Source organism: Myotis lucifugus, unplaced genomic scaffold, assembly GCF_000147115.1.
Source record: "Myotis lucifugus unplaced genomic scaffold, Myoluc2.0 scaffold_115, whole genome shotgun sequence".
In the NCBI taxonomy this organism is placed as follows: Eukaryota; Metazoa; Chordata; class Mammalia; order Chiroptera; family Vespertilionidae; genus Myotis; species Myotis lucifugus.
In genome coordinates, this window is record NW_005871163.1 from 2,235,933 (window position 1) to 2,255,520 (window position 19,588).

General features: G+C 39.7%; 1 protein-coding gene across 4 annotated transcripts in view; it reads right to left on the bottom strand.

Moving 5' to 3' along the window:
• Nucleotides 1-6,137: 6,137 nt before the first annotated feature.
• TRIP4 (thyroid hormone receptor interactor 4) overlaps nt 6,138-19,588 on the bottom strand; it is a 67,628-nt gene continuing 54,177 nt past the window's right edge. For 2 of the 4 annotated variants that reach the window (XM_023757855.1, XM_023757856.1), the window contains exons 12-13: nt 13,555-13,657; nt 6,138-6,438 (exon numbers count right to left, since the gene is read on the bottom strand). In XM_023757855.1, the coding sequence (XP_023613623.1) occupies nt 6,371-6,438; nt 13,555-13,657 (171 nt within the window). In that variant the 3' untranslated portion in view covers nt 6,138-6,370. Of the gene's footprint in view, nt 6,439-13,554; nt 13,658-19,588 lie in introns of those variants that run through there. The other 2 variants (XR_002830414.1, XR_002830413.1) reach the window with 2 other exon arrangements.

Consider the following 19,588-nt stretch of genomic DNA (forward strand, 5'->3'; position numbering starts at 1 on the left):
TCCGCCCGCCGGCCGGTGCCGCTGTGTCCGGGCCGCGGGTCCCTCAGCCACCGCCACCGCCGCTGCCGCCGCGATCCGGGACAACCAGGGCCGCCTGGAAGGCACGGACACTGGATCGCCGGGCCCTCGGATCCGGATTCCGGGCTGGTGTGGAGACTGGCGCGGGAGAGCGCAGGGGAAACCCGGAACCTGGATGGAGAAGCCAAATCCTGGGTCTCGGAATGCGCGGTCACAAGGAGCCAGGATTAGAGTCTGCTCTGGGAATGCTGGAAAACCCGGCGAGCCGGTTAAAACAGAGATAAACTCGAAGAAACCTGGATTAGAAGCTCGAACCTAACGCTCTCGCCTCGCGGAAAGAACTCTCGCCGGACCAGACTTCCTCGCAGAGAGGTCTCTGGGGGAGCATCAAAACTTACAGAAGGCACCAGTTCTGTAGGTGCCCTTCAACTGTGGGGAACGGGGTCTGAATGTGAACATCCACAAAGAACAGAAGAGCAAGCAAAGCTCATGAGGGTTTCGTCTATTTTATCCCTTGGTTCAGCAAAATATCAACCCTCTACTTTTTCCTTTGTTCTCGTTTCCTTTTTTTTTTTTTTTTAATATATTTTATTGATTTTTTACAGAGAGGAAGGGAGAGAGATAGAGAGTTAGAAACATCGATGAGAGAGACATCGATCAGCTGCCTCCTGCACATCTCCTACCGGGGATGTGCCCACAACCCAGGTACATGACCTTGACCGGAATCGAACCTGGGACCTTTCAGTCCGCAGGCCGATGCTCAAAATATCAACCCTCTACTTTTTCCTTTGTTCTCGTTTCCTTTTTTCAGATTACCATTTGTTTTCCTCTTCGAAGTACCCATTTCTAGTCCTTCTAATATCCCTTCTCACCTCACCATCCTGTCATCAAACCTTACTGCTTTTTATTATGTAAAAGTCTTATTCTATTCTCCAAACCAATATCCTATGTAACTGTTATCTTTCCTTATTTATCTGCCATTCATCTCTGATAGCCCAGCACATTATCTAGTACACAGTAGGCATTCAGTGCATGTTTTAAAAAAAGATGTATTTCATTGATTTCAGAGAGTAAGGGAGAGGGAGAAATAGAAACTCAACGCTGAGAGAGAATCATCAATCAGCTGCCTCCTCCATGCCCCCTACCAGGATCTGACCGAGCCCACAACCTGTGCATGTGCCCTGACAGGGAACCAAACGGTAGAGGCCGATGCTCAACCACTGAACCACTCCTGTTTGTTTAAAGAACGCCCCCACTCACCACTCACTTGTGAAACATACTCTTCAGGACTTCCTTTCCTAAAACTTCTACCTCCTTGCATAGCAAACAGAAATTTATCTTAATTCTCAAGGCTCCCCACATTTTAGCCCCTATTACATTCCTCCTGTGTCCTTGACCATCTTAGTCAACTGCAGTTTCTTTCCTTTCTTTGCTTATCCTGAGGTATCCTCCAACAGTGCCACTCAAGATAGTATGTGACTTGAGGATAGAGCCAGGTCATAAAATACCTTTACTCTCCACCTCTACACACAAAGGTGTTTATATTTTGAGGGGGGGGTGGGGGGGCAGGGGGTTTGCCAAAGATAAATACTAAGGCTGTCTGGCCTAGGAAGATAATCTCCCTTTGGTCCACCAATATTCAACTTATTTAGGACGGTATAAGGACAGAATTGATCTCAGGTGACAGCAAACTTCCAATCTGTACTAAGAGATATATTACAAGTGAAGATTCAGCTCCTTATCGGAAAGAGAAAGAACACGGTTTAGTGTTTTAGACTTAAGTGTTAAAATGTTTAGACTTAATTATGGATTAATAATTGAGTAATCATCTCCCAGTGAAGAACATGACTCTGCTGGAGACTGGGCTACAAAAATAGGAAACAAAGGAAAAACATTCCTACACTGAACCCCAATTTTTAGCCAGAGAAAGTTCTCAGGTCTGGAAGAATACTAAAAATTGTAAAGTGATTGATGTCCTGTACAGTAAAAAAATATTAAGTTTTAACTTCCTGTTCCTCTAGACCTGTGGTCGGCAAACTCATTAGTCAACAGAGCCAAATATCAACAGTACAACGATTGAAATTTCTTTTGAGAGCCAAATTTTTTAAACTTAAACTATATAGGTAGGTACACTGTTATTAACTTAATTAGGGTACTCCTAAGCTTAGGAAGAGCCACACTCAAGGGGCCAAAGAGCTGCATGTGGCTTGCGAGCCGCAGTTTGCTTACCACAACAGACTAAGGGTTGGCAAATTATGGCCCACAGGTCAAATCAGGTTCATGAGCAAAGAATGTTTTTACAGCCCTGGCTGATGTGGCTCGGTGGATAGTCAGTCTGCAGACTGAAGGGTCCCAGGTTTGATTCTGGTCAAGGGCACATGCCCAGGTTGTGGGCCCAATCCTCAGTGGGGAGCATGCAGGCGATAGCCGGTCAACAATTCTCTCTCATCATTGATGTTTCTCTCTCCCTCCCTCCCTCTCCTTCTCTGAAATCAATAAAAATATATACTTTTAAAAACACTGTTTTTACATTTTTAAATGGCTGAAAAATAAAAAAAAATTTGTGATGTGAAAATGAAATTCAAATTTCAGTGTCCATAAAGTTTCATTGGCTCATAGCCATGCTCATTCACTTATTATCTTGGATACATTTGCATTACAATGGCAGAGTAGAATAGTAACAGTTGTATGGCCTGAAATATTTGCTACCTAGTCCTTTACTGAAAAAGTATGTTGACCCCTGCTCCAAACAAGCACTGTCCAATAGAACTTTTTGCAATGTTAGAAATGGTCTATATTTGCACTATCTAATTCAAAAGTTACTAGCCACGTGTGGCTATTTGAGCACTTGAAATATGGTTAATGTGACTGAAGAAATGAATTCTTTTTTTTTTTTTTCTCGCTAAAAGTATTACAAAGGGTATTACATAAGTGTCCTTTTCCCCCCCCCCCCCCTGAAGAAATGAATTCTTAATTTCATTTAAATAATCACATGTGGCTAGTGGCTACTATATTAGACAGTACAGCTCTAGACTCTTCTCACGTCTTCTGTACTGACATTCTTTTTGTCCCTTGTCCCAACATCTCACTCCCCTCCTATGACACACCTCTCTATGGACACTTTAGTCTGGTTCCTGGCTCCCCTTCCCTGGCCCTATTTAACTGACTCCAAGCTAGGGTACAAAATTTACTAGGTTTTATTTCTAGACTCTCCATTGTCAATTAAAATCTGAAATCTGATCAGTTTACCAAGTTTCACCTCATGAATTAATCCACATTACGTGCACACACATAAATGGACATTTACACAAGTGTCTTTGTGTCAGAGGACGGCACTGTGGCTATGTTCTTTCTTTGCATGAGAGAAGTAGAAAAGCCTTCCAAATGCTGGACCCTTGTTGCTGATGGAACCTGTGATATGGATCACCTCCCTCCAAACACATTCACGGAAGCTGAGAACAGCAGATGTGCACTTGCTATTTGAATCTCAGAGAGAACACATCCTTCATCATAGGACTTTCTTTCCTCCCCTCAGGCCTAATAAACTGAAGTTAGCTGATTTCTCTAGTTTAATAGATGCTTGCTTTTTTACTGGCCTTTTCTAGCTAGGCAGAAGAACAACTCCCAGACTGTCTCAATCTTGGCTAAGAGCTCTAGCAAAGGCATTAAAAAAATTTACCAAAGTAAATGAAATCCACATAAATACACTTTAGTAGAGACAGTATACTTAAAATGGAAAAAGTTATAACTCATAACTTTGTAATTATTTGTAAAAGTAATCTTGAAAGTCTAAATTTTTCATACCTCCCTAGGAAAAAATGGGTTTCTGTAAACTAGCTTAAAAAGAAAAGAGGAGACACATAGTTCTCTTTCTCCAGATTAGCTATAGCAAGCAAAAAGTTAAAAAAACAAAAAACACCTCACTCCATTTCAAACATCTGACTGCAAGGTCAAAACCTCCTAAATCCTGACAGAGAAAACCAGTTTTATATGTAGCCTACTCTGAGCTTATATATTTAACATTGGGTCCTGTTTGGAAAAACAAAAATAAAAACACTGAATCCTTTAGGTACCATATAAATTGTGAGCCACTGAACCCAACCATCCAAAAGGGGGCGCAGAAGAAAACCAGCTCTGAACCACGGAACTTCCCTCAGGCCAAGCTGTCCTAGTTGTAGGGTCAGAGCAAAGTGGTATAAAGTACTAAGAGGCTGGCTATTCCTGTGTGAGTTTATATTCAGGCTAATAATTTCCACTAAGCTTTAAATTATGCTACTCATTACTGAGCAATGGAGGCCCATCTACCCTCAAGTCTCTCCCACACTTCCTCTCTGGTGTCTGTCTGCAAATAAGGGACCTAATACCACCACCACATGAACTAAAGACAGACTTTCACAGTCTAACCATGAAAAGAAGTTTCCAAGTTACTCTGCCATTTTCTCATGTGGCTTCAGCTGCATATTTTGGATGTGAGGTGGTTCTTATAAACTTGGAAGGCCCTTATAAACTTTATCATGGTACACAAAATGGTTTCATAACCTGAACTCTTACAGTTCCTGATGTTTTTCTTTAGGCATGCACACAATCTATCCAGGTGGAAAAATCAATCCAGACTCTTCTGTGCTCAGGCTGTCATTTAAATAAAAAGGCAGATTAACTTTTCTTCTTCCAGCCCTAGGCTCTTTACCTCGTGCCTTTTGGTTTTATTTTGGTATTTAGGAAACCAGACAGCCCGGCCAGTGTGGCTCAGTGGTTGAACATTGACCTATGATCCAGGAGGTCACAGTTGATTCCTGGTCAGGGCACATGCCCAGGATGCAGGCTCAATCCCCAGTAGGGGACATGCAGGAGGCAGCCTATCAATGATTCTCTTTCATCATTAATGTTTCCATGTCCCTCTCCCTCTCCCTTCCTCTCTAAAATCAATAAAAATATATTTTAAAAAATGAAAGAAAGAAAACTAGATAATTCCAGCTCAGAATTCAAGGTGCTACTGCTTGGTAAATTATTAACTGCATAGTGAACCTAATGTGGATTCACTAGCAGTACCAGGGTCTGTAGGAGGCCAAAAAGAGACTTTTCCCCCTAAAGACATGCCCTTAGCTGTCTTTTCCATTTTCTCTATAGAGGTTGAACAGGAAAGCAAAGAAAATACTGCATGTTTGCATCACCAGAACAAGAATCAGGTGGGAAATCCAGAGTGACCAGGCCCCCTCAAAACCAGTGCCTAAAGCTATGCAACAAGCAGGGTTCACAGTTGAGTGAACATCAATGCATAATGAGTGGAGGTATTTCCATGCAAATAAATGCTGAATATGAAGGATTAAAGAAAGGGGAAATTAATCTTTTTCATAACACCGGGCACTTTTTTTCTCTCCCTTGTGCTCTCTTTTTAAGTCATGCACACAACTGCTGGAGGGGATCCAACTTCCCCAGTGTGGTGGTGCTGCTTCATAAAAAGCAGAACATACACATTTAAGACCATGAATTCCCTGATACCAGCAACTGAGATTCTGATAGCTCTTCTGAACAGCCTCAGAAGAAAGGCTTTGCTAAGTGGGGGCCAGACTGACTAGTAAAAATCTCATTTCAAACCAACCTCCTATTTTTCCAAAACTCACAGCTTCCTGGGGTGTGGATGGTTTAAAGGGTTTGGTTTCAGCATCTGGGGGTATTTGGATGCAATTACTGAAGGGATTTTATTTTTCAGTTTGTTTCTAATTGCCCCATCCAAGTGATGCTTTTGCAATACCAACAAAATAAATAGGGCAGTTTCATGCTGCTTTAGCAGGTGGCTCCATCTCTTCCCAGTCTGATCTACTTATGCCTAATGCCTCAAACCAGAGAACAAAGTGGTAGCACCTATTCAGACTATCTCTTAAAAAATTTTTTTGTTTTAAAAATCTGCCAACGAAGCTTTTTGTCCTATCACAGGTTTGTATCAAACACAGGATTTCTCAGACATCCAAATTGTCTATCAAGCTATCGTTTTTGGGGGGCAGGGGGCCTCAAAATTCAAGTAGTCCCTCCAAAATCGTTAACCTAGGTTAAGAATTTTCCCAAGGAACAATTTGTTCCTTTTTCCTCAAATACCATTCTGAGAAAAAATGTCAAAGACCTAGAATTTTTAAAATAGGTTTTTATAAATAATGTATTCAAAGATTTTGACCCACTACATAAAGAATCCCACTCCCTAAGAAAAATATACAAGTTTGATAAGAGTTTAAATTCTGAGAGTGTCAAGCTTGATTCCAAGCCTTGAGATTTCTACTGCTTCAGTTCCAAAGGACCAACGGATAACAATTTTAGTACACAAAACTCCACTAGGCTGTATAGTTCCTTTTCTCCTGGGTCAGACAGCTTTATTCTGCTTCATTAACCCCTTCTTTGCGCCTTGATGGATCTTGGAATCCAGTTTCCCTGTAAGGGAGAAAAAGAAGCCTCATTATTTATTTTTTATATTTGCAATGCAAATCTTTCATGGCCTCCCAGGTCTTCTGGTTACTGTGTTCCTGTCACATTCAATTATCTTGCTTCAGGACTCTGACACTTTCAAACTTCAGAGTTGCATGCTGTAAGAATGAGGAAGCAGTGGGAACACCATATAGAGAGATACAAAAGCATGCACACAAACACAATGAGTATTCGCCTAAAGAATCTAAGTTAATATTTCTAATTTTGTAGCTAGTAGAAAAGAAACACCATCTTTTCCAATCTAATACTAAACCAAGTTTTTAAAGAATAGAAAATATAATAGAGAAAGGCATTTCACACAGTGGGAAACCCATTCCTCTGACCTGTTAACTCGCTGAGCATAATGCATGAACCTCCCTCACAATGAGAAAAGCAGTTCAACTCACCCCTTTCCTGCCTCTGACTTAATAGGGGGAGTGACCTGTAACAGTAGAGTAGAATCCAAATGAATGCTGTACTGACAAAGGGCCCCTATCACCAGCTAAGAAGGGCAAAGGTCATAGGCTGCATGACTCTTCTAAGTGTTAAAGTTAGAAAACAAGCAACCTTCCTGTCCCAGGTGACCTGCCTTAGGAGTGAAGAACCTGTGGTCTCTGACCTCTGACTCCTCAGATCTACCAGGACAGAGTTTGGTTCAGTGGTAGCAGCCTGAGGAGCCATCCATCTCATGAAGAGAAAGAAACTTGAGTTCCTTCCTGTCTGTCTGGCCTGAGAATAGAGTGTGCAGTTTGCTTTCTTCAAAAAGAAGGCTCATTTAAGTCCATAGCAATGCTAATGCTGGAAACAGAAACAATTAAGTTGAACATCATCCTCAGCACTAAAAAAACCACAAAAACAAACAAACAAACAAAAAACCTAAAACAAGGATCCACATGTATTACAGGCCCATACTTACAACCTTTGCCCCAATATGCTGTCATTTTCATTTCTTGCAGCAATCAGGTATAAAGAGCACTAGACTAGGAGTCAGGAGACTCAGGTTCTTGTCTATTAACTAGCTATATGACCTGGGGCAAGTCATTGTTCCTCTGGATTTCAATATCCTCATTTGCCCAATTAAGAATACATGTTGTGCGGCTCAGTTGGTTAGAACATCATCCTGATACACCAAGGTTGCGGGCTTGCTCCCCAGTCAGGGCACATACAAGAATTACCCAATGAATGCATAAATAAGCGGAACAACAAATCGATGTTTCTCTCTCTCTTTCTCTCTCTCAAATAAATATTTTTAAAACCTTATTTAAAAAAAATAAAGAACACATGTCATGACTACTGCACAAAGAGATTGTGAGAAAAATAACCACAACTTAACAAGTTTCCCTGTTTTCTAAATTTCTTCCCCCCTCCTCCATCTCTCGAGGGCTATACCTGCTCCTGGAATAACATTACTTCTTTTTTGTACTTTCTCAGAAACCATCACTAAATGATAATCTAAATGCCATTCACAATAGTCACAATGCTGTTGATTTTATTTTGTTTTTTTATTTTTACAATGCTGTTGATTTTAATTTGGGCTTTAGAGCACAGAGTATTCCCAAGGATTTAGAAGTTCTTTCATCCCCTAGGCTGCCTGGTTGGAAATCTGAACATGTGCCAGCAATCTGGCAAAGAGCCCTATTACAAAGCAAGTTTGGCCCTGGGTGGCATGCTCAGTGGTTAGAGTGTCGGCCTGTGCACCAGAGGGTCTTGGATTCGATTCCCAATCAAGGGCACGTATCTGGGTTGCAGGTTTGATCCCCACCCTGAGGTGGGGTGCATGTGGGAATGTGGGAGGCAACCAATCAATGTGTCTCTCTCATATCAATGTTTCTCTTTCTCCTTCTCTCCCTCTCTCTCTCTCCCCCCTCCCTTTCACTCTCTCTAAAAATTAAAGGGAAAAATATCCTCACTACTTGAGTGAGGATTACAAAACAAGGCAAGTTTGCCTTTGTATCTCTAACACTACCAAATGATAGGTGCTCAATAAACGTTTTCATCAAATGAATTAAACAAAGAAGGCAGACACTACAAATTTCAAAACCTTTACATTATAGGAACTATTGAGTAACCAAAAATAGATAATATTAAGAGTATCCATGGTAAAGGTGGTGGTACCCAGAGGTACAATAAAGTATGGTGTATTATTCAGCTTTTTAGAACAAGCCAGGACAGAATTTAGAATTCCATCTAGGACTCCAGACTTCTAGTTCTCTTTATTGAATAAGCTGGAAGAACCAGGTCCCAGTTTCAGTCCTGAGACTGCCTAGCTGTATAACCTGAAGGGAGTCACCCAGTCACTCTTGTCTTCAATCTTTTCAATGCTAAGAAACTAGACTACATAGTACTGACGGCTCTTTCCAGCCCTATGATATTGTGTCCTAAAAATGAAATGTAAATTGGAATGATTTGTTTCTGAGGCAATATGAAAAACAAAACACATAAAACCTAGAAAAGAGCTGGAAACCTAGAAGCAAAAAGATGTGAGCAAAATACAATTCCTATAAACCTGTTTACTAAAAATGAAAGGAGGAAAAATTCCTACCAACTTACAAAGTTGTTGAAAGGATTACAGCTAACATTAAGTGCTTTCTATATACCAAGCGCTGTGCTAAGTATTTTACATACATTAAGTCATTTAATCAAATAACTAATTGAAATCACTTATGTTAAAGTGCCTCATAAACTCAAAGTTCTCTGAAAAAGTAGTTGAGGCTTGGGAGCTGTATTTCTTAGATATGGTCTGTTTTAATTTATCATATAACTCTAGGCAAGTGTTTTCACAATATTCATTTCAGATTCCTCATATTAAAAAAAGAGACATTACCTTCTTCACACTCTCAAAGCTTTACTGTATAAGAACTTTCCAAGTATAATTTTTAGAAAACTGCAATCTGGTTATGACAACCTTCAAGTAAGACCAGCTCAGGTAAGATCAACCCATCAGAGCAAAGCACTCAGTGGTAGGCAGACTAATTTCTGACTTCAATTATGATGTCATAAAATAGAAAACTAATAGGAGGAAGGAGATATAGAGGAGTAAGGATTTCCAAGGCATTTCCAGGGATTCAGAAGTTCTTTTCATCCCCTAGGCTGCCTTAAAAAAAAAACTGTACATGTGCCAGCCAACTGTGAGCTCCTTACAAATAAGGACTTCTTTGCATTCCCTAGCATCTACCACAGTGACTGCCAATAGTAACAATTCTTGGGGTCAGCTGTGGGCAATGAGGGCAAGGGACTAGGGCTTCTTGCATGAAGAAGCAGACATCATGGCTTCCTTTGGATTACATGGACTCTGAACTTTGAGTTCTAGTTCAGCCTGGACTTGGGATCTGGACAGTTAACTAATGTAACACACAGTATACACTCTCTTAAAAGCAGAGTGATAATGCTTAGTTTCTGTATTTCCCCAATACTTTTACATTTTGTACCTACAGCATTTCAATATTAAACCACATCCTCAATCATGGTGCCTACGAGAAAATCAAATGCATGTGCAACAGATGGGCTAGAAGTTGAAAGGGAAAAAGTATTTGCCATCCATTGATATAACTCTCATAGGGATTTTCACATGCTTTGCATAAGATATAAGGCAGTATTTGCATGAGTTTATAGAGCATGTAGTTTATTTAAAGTAAAAAGATTCCTCTATCTCTCTGAACATTCAACCTATATATTCTACTATACTAAACATTTTTGCATTTCCTAATTTGAGCACAGCCAAATGATAACATATTGCACATTGCTCTTTTCTAAATTATTTCAATTTCAAGAAACACAATTATCCCCAGGTCAAGCAAGCTCAAGTTTACATGTCCAAAAACGTAAATCAAAATGTATACCTTTCAATGAAGGCATATATACATATATATACATGACACAACATGTAAATGGGTTGTATTCTAAAAGTTTATTTCCAAGTCAGAAGTTTAGAACTTGGAATATATTTCTCATATAATTATCTATAAAAGGTGGTTATGCCCTAGCCGGTTTGGCTCAGTGGATAGAGCGTCGGTCTGCGGACTGAAAGGTCCCAGGTTCAATTCCAGTCAAGGGCACATGCACAGGTTGCGGGCTTGATCCCCAGTAGGGGGCCTGCAGGAGGCAGCCGATCAATGATTCTCACTCATCATTGATGTTTCTCTCTCTCTCTCCCTCTCCCTCTCTGAAATCAATAAAAATATATTTTTTTTAAAAAAGGTGGTTAGGTTCCTAAGCCATCCCACAAAAATTTTTATTTTATTTTAAACTATAGTTATGGCAGTCATTGAAGTAGAGTACTAACTATATTATTAATATTATGGAACTTAACCACTACAAGTAACAATATATCTAGAATAAACTATGAAGCATTCCAAATTAAAAGCCAACTATATATTTTTCCCTGTGGCTGTGGGATTAAAGACTCTCCCAGCTGTAAACTACTGAAAGTGGCCCCTACGACCTAAGGCAAGGAAGTTCTGGCAGAGTGTAAAGTTTTTAGAGATGGTAAAATTGAATGAAGGATAAAGGAATGGGGAGTTACAGAGAACAGAAACTTTATACCTGACTAAATCCTCACTCTGGTTTCCTCTCAATTGAATTTATTTTTCTGAGACACACAGGGATTGGTGAGCCTATTCCTTTAAAAAAAAAACACACCAATTTTCACTACCTATTGTTTCTGACCTATTGTTTTTTCACCTTGACTGGTCTACCATGAAAGAAGCTGTAGGCTCATAATTTCTATGTAGCTCTGTTGTCCCTGAAACAAGTATACATCCCATTTTGGCTTTTAAAAGCTTTTAACTAACAGAAACAATGGGGAAAGACAGGAGGTTATTAAAGCTTGCTCCCTAAGATCATCACTCCTCACCCCTATTAAACCTTATGGAAAAAAATGAAGGCCATATATGTGCTGAAGGTGGGTCTCTGTCTGGGTAGAGATAGTACTGAAGTAAAACATTTCAGAGAAGTATCTAAACCAGCCGTGGGCAAACTACGGCCCGAGGGCCGGATCCGGCCCGTTTGAAATGAATAAAACTAAAAAAAAAAAGACCGTACCCTTTTATGTAATGATGTTTACTTTGAATTTATATTAGTTCACACAAACACTCCATCCATGCTTTTGTTCCGGCCCTCCGGTCCAGTTTAAGAACCCATTGTGGACCTCGAGTCAAAAAGTTTGCCCACCCCTGATCTAAACTCTGTGTACAGAGAACATTTTCTCACGGGAGCTTAAACAGTAGATAAAAACCAAGATAGAGGAGGCAGCTAAGAAAAGGTAACTAAGGTAAAGATCAAGGTAGCAGTGGGTTTGACAGAGGAGACATACCACATTTCCTCTTACCACCAGAGTAAGGTGAGAATGGAACAGAGAAGAAGAGGGTAGAATGCCACAACCAAAAAGGAGAGGAAAAGAAAGATTTAAATCCTACATAGTGTAGAAGTAGGGAAAAGAATTTCCAGGGCTACTTGGCTACCCATTGGGGTAAAGTCTGAAGTAAATAATTTGTATAAGTTAAGGGCAACTTATGTTCAGATTTTCTGATTTGTAGGAAACTCAGGAACATATGTGTCATTTAAATCATGAGAGTTGCCTGAATTTTGTAGTGAATATACATTAATTTAAGTTCATACTCAAAGCATTTCATTTTGTGATTAAAAGCAGTATTACTCAGTGTACTCAGTCGATCAAAGCCATAGGTACCTTGGGGAGAAGGCCTAGGATTCTGTCTTAACAGTTCTATAGGTGATTTTTATTACTAGAGGCCCAATGCATGAATTCGTGCATGGGTGGGGTCTGGCTGGTCCGCCCCGATAGGGCCAATCAGGCCAATGGCCAGGTGGAGGGGATGCGGGAGGTTGGTGGGCTGGCCCTGCCCCCTGGTCCAACTCTGGTTGAACTCCCGGTTGAGGGGACAATTTGCATATTACCCTTTTAATATATAGGATAGTTTGAGAAGTCCTTCTCCACAGAAAAGAATTATAAAGTGGCTAATTGATCTTCAAGATAATGGGTGAGATAGAGTTGCACACAGCTGAAGACAATGCATGCCCCAGAATCATCCAGTTCACACAGTGGGAAAGCAATGTCACAGAGGCATAAAATAGTAACTGATATGAACAAATGAAAGAATAGTTGATGTTGTTTTTTAAAGAAAGTTAGACAAAGAGGATACCACTATATGTTTCCTTAGATTGCTTTAAAACAGAAGAGGCTGCTGTAGGACCAGACAGAGAAAGAGAAGATGGAAGATGAAGAAAAGTTGAGTGTTCAAAGAGTAGTCAACAAGCACTTCCTAAGAGGTGAATATAAAGAGGGTACTATAATCACAAATACATAAAAGCAAAAGTTACAGAAAAAGAAATCATCAAGATGTTTCAAAAAGATAAAAAACAAGATGCTTAGGGCAAAGCTCTAGAAACCAGTGATCAAGGGAATTGGGGGGAGGGTGAGAGGGAATAGTGGGGAAGTAATGCCTCCAAAATAGACAATCAAGAACAGACACTTAAAAAGTTGTCTTGCCGAAACCGGTTTGGCTCAGTGGATAGAGCGTCGGCCTGTGGACTGAAGGGTCCCGGGTTCGATTCCGGTCAAGGGCATGTACCTGGGTTGCGGGCACATCCCCAACGGGAGATGTGCAGGAGGCAGCTGATCGATGTTTCTCTCTCATCGATGTTTCTAACTCTCTATCTCTCTCCCTTCCTCTCTGTAAAAAAAATCAATAAAAAAAAAAAAGTTGTCTTATTCTTGGATTAAATACTGATGAACAATGGATAAATGACAATGTTGCCACTAAGCAGTATAGCAGAACAAAGCACACTCTTTTGGCTGACAAATAGGATTTAAATGTATTGGGGTCCTAAATTGAAGTTTACAATGATTCATTAGCATGCCAATAATTGTGGACCAATCAGGATACACTTTAGAAAAGGTATTCTACAGTTAACCTAACATTAAAGTTATCAATAAATATAAATTTATTAATCCTCCAACACTTGAGATGCTACAGAAGAGGGTAAAAAGAGAAAAATTTCAAAAAGTTAAACAAGTGAGGTGCAAGATAAAAAAAGAAAATTAGACAGTCAAAGCTTGTGACTTACAGATTTTTGGATTTCCTTTAATGGGAAACTTCACAATCATTTCCTGGGGATTTTTGCAGATGAAAACAAATGGAGAATCAGATTCTTGACTCATGTCTGGATACTGTGAAATATAAAAATAAAAAGTTCAGTCTAGTTGGGACAAATTTTGAATTTCAAGAAGATCAAAGGATGTCCCAGATTTCACCTCAACATGCTGATGACAGTACTCTTCATTTCATACTCACATAAAGAGGATTATGCTCAACAAACAAGAACAAACCTTCACCTTTTCTCAGGCCTTAGCACAGTATTCTTATGTAGTCTATTGTCTACCATTTCTTTAAAAAAAAAAAAAAAAAAAGGATGCCTGAGATCTTCCCAGAATAAGACTGCCTGTTCCTTTAATATAAGCGACTATGAAGTGGGAGATTCAGAGGTCTCCTTCAGGAACATTGGGCACCCCTTACATTCAACTCAAGTGAAACACTGGAATATTTAAGAAAAAAACAGAACATTTGTAAGAATTCTGCTAAAAACAGTCAAAAGAGCCCTTCTCTCACTCAAGGGAAGGAAGATGATTCACTCTGAAAGGTATGAACATGCAAAAGCTGTTTTGCTGGATGCATTCCAGACTTACTTAGGGTGAAAAGGTAACTGATAGAGCAATTCTGAAAATTATTTAGAAGCCTCCTTTGGATCTCTTAACACAAAATAAATCTATGTGAATACTTTGGACTTTTAGTCCTTCTGCAAAGACAGACACAACACCTAGAGTAAGATTATGCCAACCACACAATCACAATTTAAAGAACAATTGGGGATTGGCATAAAGTGCTCTCCAGCAATGCCCAACTGATCTGTTGTTTCATTATTTCCTATCTTGGATGTCTCATGTTTAGCATGTTGGACAAATATGATTCATAGGTTGAATGCGACTATGGGTCAGACTTCATTACTAGAGGAGCCTTTCTCCTAGTAATTACCATCAAAAGTATGAAATTATTTTCCACTCTTTTTCACCTGCCAAGATGTGTCCTCTAAAGATCTAAGGCTCTAAAGTAGAAATGGAGGATTCAGTAAGAAAATTCAAATTCTCTACAGCAAGTGAAGTATGAACAGTTAAACTTCTTTACTGGCCACTCTGTGTTAGGTGGTAAGTAATGCTGTGGAAAAAAGAACTTAAGCAGCCTTTGGTCCTATCCACATACCATGGCTTTCTGTGTGGGACAGGTACGGCATGTACCTTTTTTTTAATCCTTACCCCAGCATAAATTTTTCCCATTGATTTCTAGAGAGAGTGGGAGGGAGAGAGGCGGGGAAGAGAGAGAGGGACACATTGACTAGTTGCCTCCTGCACATGCCCCTACCAGGGCTGGGGAGCTTGCAACTGAGGTACGTGCCCTTGACTGGGAATCGAACTCGTGACCCTTCAGTCTGGGGGCCAACATTCTAACCATTGACCAAAATTGGCCAAGGCAGTATGGCATGTACTTTGATAAAACAAAGCTTAATACCAAGTATCAGCTACAATTATATCACAGCCAAGGTCAAAATGTTCATGGTAGAAAAGAAAGACTAAAGATGGGAGGGTAAACTCCTCTTTCTTTACCTCTTGGAGCTTTAGAATTCAAAGAAAAGTAGGGTCCAGCTGTTACCTTTGAGGTGCTTTGGCACAAATAAAACCAGAAGCTGCTATCAAGATCTTTAAACCTAATTCTACAGAGGCCAAAGCAACAGTAGTCACAATTGACATCACTTCAAGTTTTTTGCTTTCTCTTCTGTTTTAATAGAGTATCAAGGTAGAGGACAACGCTGCCAGTACTTCACAGCTCTGCTTTTCCAAAACTGAAAGCCATTTCAGCCATTCTCTCCTTTTTTATCTGCATTCATAAATGTTCTCTTGACTTTATTAACCTCATTAACAAACATACTTGTGGCCCTAGCAGGTTTGACTCAGTGGTTAGTGCATCGGCCTGCAGACTGAAGGGTCCTGGGCTCAATTCCAGTCAAGGGCACATACCGCTGTTGCAGGGTCGATCCCCAGCCCTGTACAGGGCACATGTAGGAGGCAACTAATCGATGTGTCTCTCTCACATCGATGTTTCTCTCTCTGTCTTTCTCCCTAAAAATCAATGGAAAAAATATCATCAGGTGAGGATTAACAAAAACAAACTTTCTGTAATGTGTGCCATAAAACAAAAACTCTCCAGATCCCACATTCTCCTCCAGCTATTACCCCATTTCTCAGATTCCCTTTAATAAAATTCATTTAAAGACTATCTATACTCCCTGCCTCAAATTCCTCTCCTATTTTTTTCCTGAATTCACTATAATAACAGGCTTTCAACTCCCATTGGTCCACCCAAACTATTCTTGTAAAGGTCATTGTTCATTTCCAAACTAAATCAAATGACCAGTTTCTCAGCACTTATTTTAATTGATCTGTAGAACCTGACAAAATTCTTCTCCCCCTCATTCTTGAACACATTCCTCAGTTGGCTTCCAGAATACCATTCTCTTCCTGGTTTTGCTGCTTTACTGACTGCCTCTCATCTCCCCATTCTTTAAATGTTGGTATGCTTCAGGGGTCAGGTCTCAGACCTCTTCTCTCCTGGGCCTCTAACTATGAGAGGTGATGGATGGTAACTAAACGTATTGTGGTAATCATTTTTTAATATAACAAGTCATTGTGTTGTACACCTTAAACTAATACAACATTAGATGTCAATCAAATCTCAATAAAACTGGGGGGAAAATAAGGTCCTTAAAATGCATATCAAAATGAGGTATCACTTCTTGCTCACGAGGATGGCTATTATAAAACAAAACAAAAACAAAAAAACATGGACAATAACAAGCATTATTAAGAATAAAAATTGAAACTCTCATGCATTGTTGGTGTGGATGTAAAATGGTACAACCGCTGTGGAAAAACAGTTTGGAGTTCTTCAAAAAGCTAAACACAGAATTACCATATAATTCAGCAATTCCACTTCCTGGTATATACCCAAAAGAACTGAAAGGGACACAAACACATAAATGTTCACAGCAGCATTATTCACAATAGCCACTAGTTTCCACAATTCATCAGTAGGTAAATGAATAAACAAAATGTGGCATTTACATAGAATGAATATTATTCAGCCTTAAAAAGAAATGAGCCCAGCCAGTGTGGCTCAGTGGTTGAGCATTGACCTATGAACCAGGAGGTCACAGTTCAATCAGGGCACATGCCCAGGTTGTGGGCTTGATCCCCAGTGGAATGGGGGGAGGGGATGTGCAGAAGGCAGTTGATTGATTATTCTCTCACATCATTGATGTTTCTATCTCTCCCTTCCTCTCTGAAATCAATAAAAAAATGTATTTTTAAAAAAAGAAATGAAATTCTGATACAAGATGGATAAATCTTGAAAAATCATGCTAAGTAAAATAAACCAGACACAAAGGGCAAATATTGTATGATTCTACTTATATGTGGTACTTAGAATAGGCAAATTCATAGAAATACAAGGTATAATAGAGGTTACCAGGGGCTGGGGGGGATAGAGAAAGAAGGAATTATTATTTTGTTCCCTTCAATAACTTTTTGCTTTTTAATCCTCACCTGAGGATATGTTTTTATTGATTTTTTGAGAGAGATGAAGGGGATGTGAGAGAGAAACATCGATCAGTTGCCTCCCATATACACCTAACTGGGAATTGAACATGCAACCCAGGTATGTGACGTCAGGGGGAATCGAGCCTGCAACTTTTTGTTGTATGGATGACACTCCAACCAACTGACCCACTTGGCTGGGCTACTTATTTAAATTTTTTAATTTGTCCTCCCCTTAATAAGATGAAAGCTCCATGAAGGCAGAGATTTTTGTCAAAATTTACTTCTCAGTACCAATCATGCCTGGCATATACTAAGGCAATCAATAAATACTTATTGAATGAAAGAATAAGGAATTTACCAACTTGTGCATTAAGGTTAACTTAATAATACTGAATATGCATAGGCTGGGAACTAGACACTCCTAGGATTTTAACTCTGGGTAAAAGCAGGTGCTATTCTGTAATCTGTTATCCCTCAAGCTAAATTAAAACTTTTGTGTCTTGGCAAGTATCCAATAAGGCCCTAAGTTTAATAAAAAGTACCCTGATATATAAAAAGTACACAGTAAGCAAATGTCAAATAAAGGGGAAAAGGTTGGATAAATGATATTATAGAACAAGAGGTTCCTTGGACCCATTCATGCCTCACAGTAAAGCTAAATATTAAAATCAACTTTCCCTTGTGAACCAATGTCACCCCAATAAATTCAATAAAATAAAAATTAACTGAATTTAAATCCAAGTTTCATGTGAATATCCCTTTTCCCAAGCTCTATCACTGAACTTTAAGAGGCTTTTAAGAAACAGAGCTGAAGAACAAAGCAGCCTACAAGGAATAAAGAAAGGCAGGTCTGTGCATTGGGAAAATAGATTATTTTTCATGGCAAAATGCATTATAGCAAAGTCAGCTTGGCAGAGCCTCAGTACCTCCAAAAACATACAATCTCTGCAACTGCAGCCTGGGCGTTAGGGGCCACATTATACACTAACAAGTCAGAGACAAGAAAGGAATTTCTGGTCTGAGAGGCAAAGACTAAAACGCAGCTGACTCAGAGAAAGAGTAAATTAAGAGAGGAGGATTCATATTTGTGAAGAATGTGAATAAACTGATGTCATATCCAATTTAGAGAAAATGTTAGATTAAGGATCACTGACATAGTACAGTAGGCGTTGTGGGTTATAAGATCAAGCAAGCAACTCAAAGCAACCACTCAGATTCAGTGACAGACTCTTCAGGAAGTTGCTACTGTCCTTACCTAAGACAACATGACTCCTATCATCACCTGGTTTCCAGCCTGACCACCAGGGAAGGTGTGGTGGACTCTTCTTTCATGCCTCATAAGTTTCACAGCTGTCTAGTATAAATGGTAATTAACTACTAAACAGCCATTTTCTTCTCCCCTCCAGAGGAAAATTATTCACCAGCTATCTAGAACAGCGGTCGCCAATCGGTGGTCCGTGAGGTCCAAATGGTTGGCGACCGCTGATCTAGAAAACATTTCTTTTCCATTTTCATATAAGAAAAAGAGTTTAGTAGTTTTGGGCAACCACAGATTCAAAACCAAGTGGGCATTTTCACCAACTCTGCAAGAGTGCCTCCATTTAGTCCTTGCACTGAAATGATCAGTAACTCCTAAATGATGTCACCCTTCACAAATCCCCAGATGAGCTCTAAATCTTATTATACCTGTCTCCACAGAACTAAAAGCTAAAGCAGTCAAGAAAAAGTCACTGACAAGGAACATATATTTGCTGTAGGTTTTCTTGGTTTAAACTTTGAGGAACTAGATAAGACATAAAATCAGGCTCTGAAATCTAGTTAGCTGAAAACCAACTCCAAGTAGAGGTGATAATATTTGTAAAGAAAAAAAATGAGTCTGATAAAAAGGCCACAAGCACAATAGATCCAAAGCAGCAGATCCCGAAAGCAACTGTGTTCTCTGATAAATAGTTCTTGTTTACATTGCCCTTCAAAGCAATTCAAGGTGTTCAAAGGATAACTAGCACCCCAGGCCCTACTCTCCTGGAAGATAAAAGTTTCCTCATATCAGGGTAACATTGATCATGATACTTTGACTACTGTATATTGACTGGGGTTAGGTAAAGATCATGCCAGCTGGCCCAAAGTGGGATAGTTGAACTCCCTTGTACCAGTACCCAATTCAAATCATGTATCAAAGGCAGGTGGTTCCAGCTCAATGATAGAGTCAATTCATATTTGCTCCAGGTGAAATGAATAAGTGATAAGCGATATGTAGTTTATAGGTCTTATAGTCATTTGAGGAAGTTGATCTGGTTTAAGTCACAAAGCATTGGTCTCCTGGTCCCATCCTACTCACAATAAAATTTCCACTGTGGCTTTCTGTGCCTTTTGGAGTCCTGTGCTGGAACCTCCATATGCAATAGAATCCAATCAAGTATATTTCTCTAAAATTAACCTCAGCTTTTCTGCCCT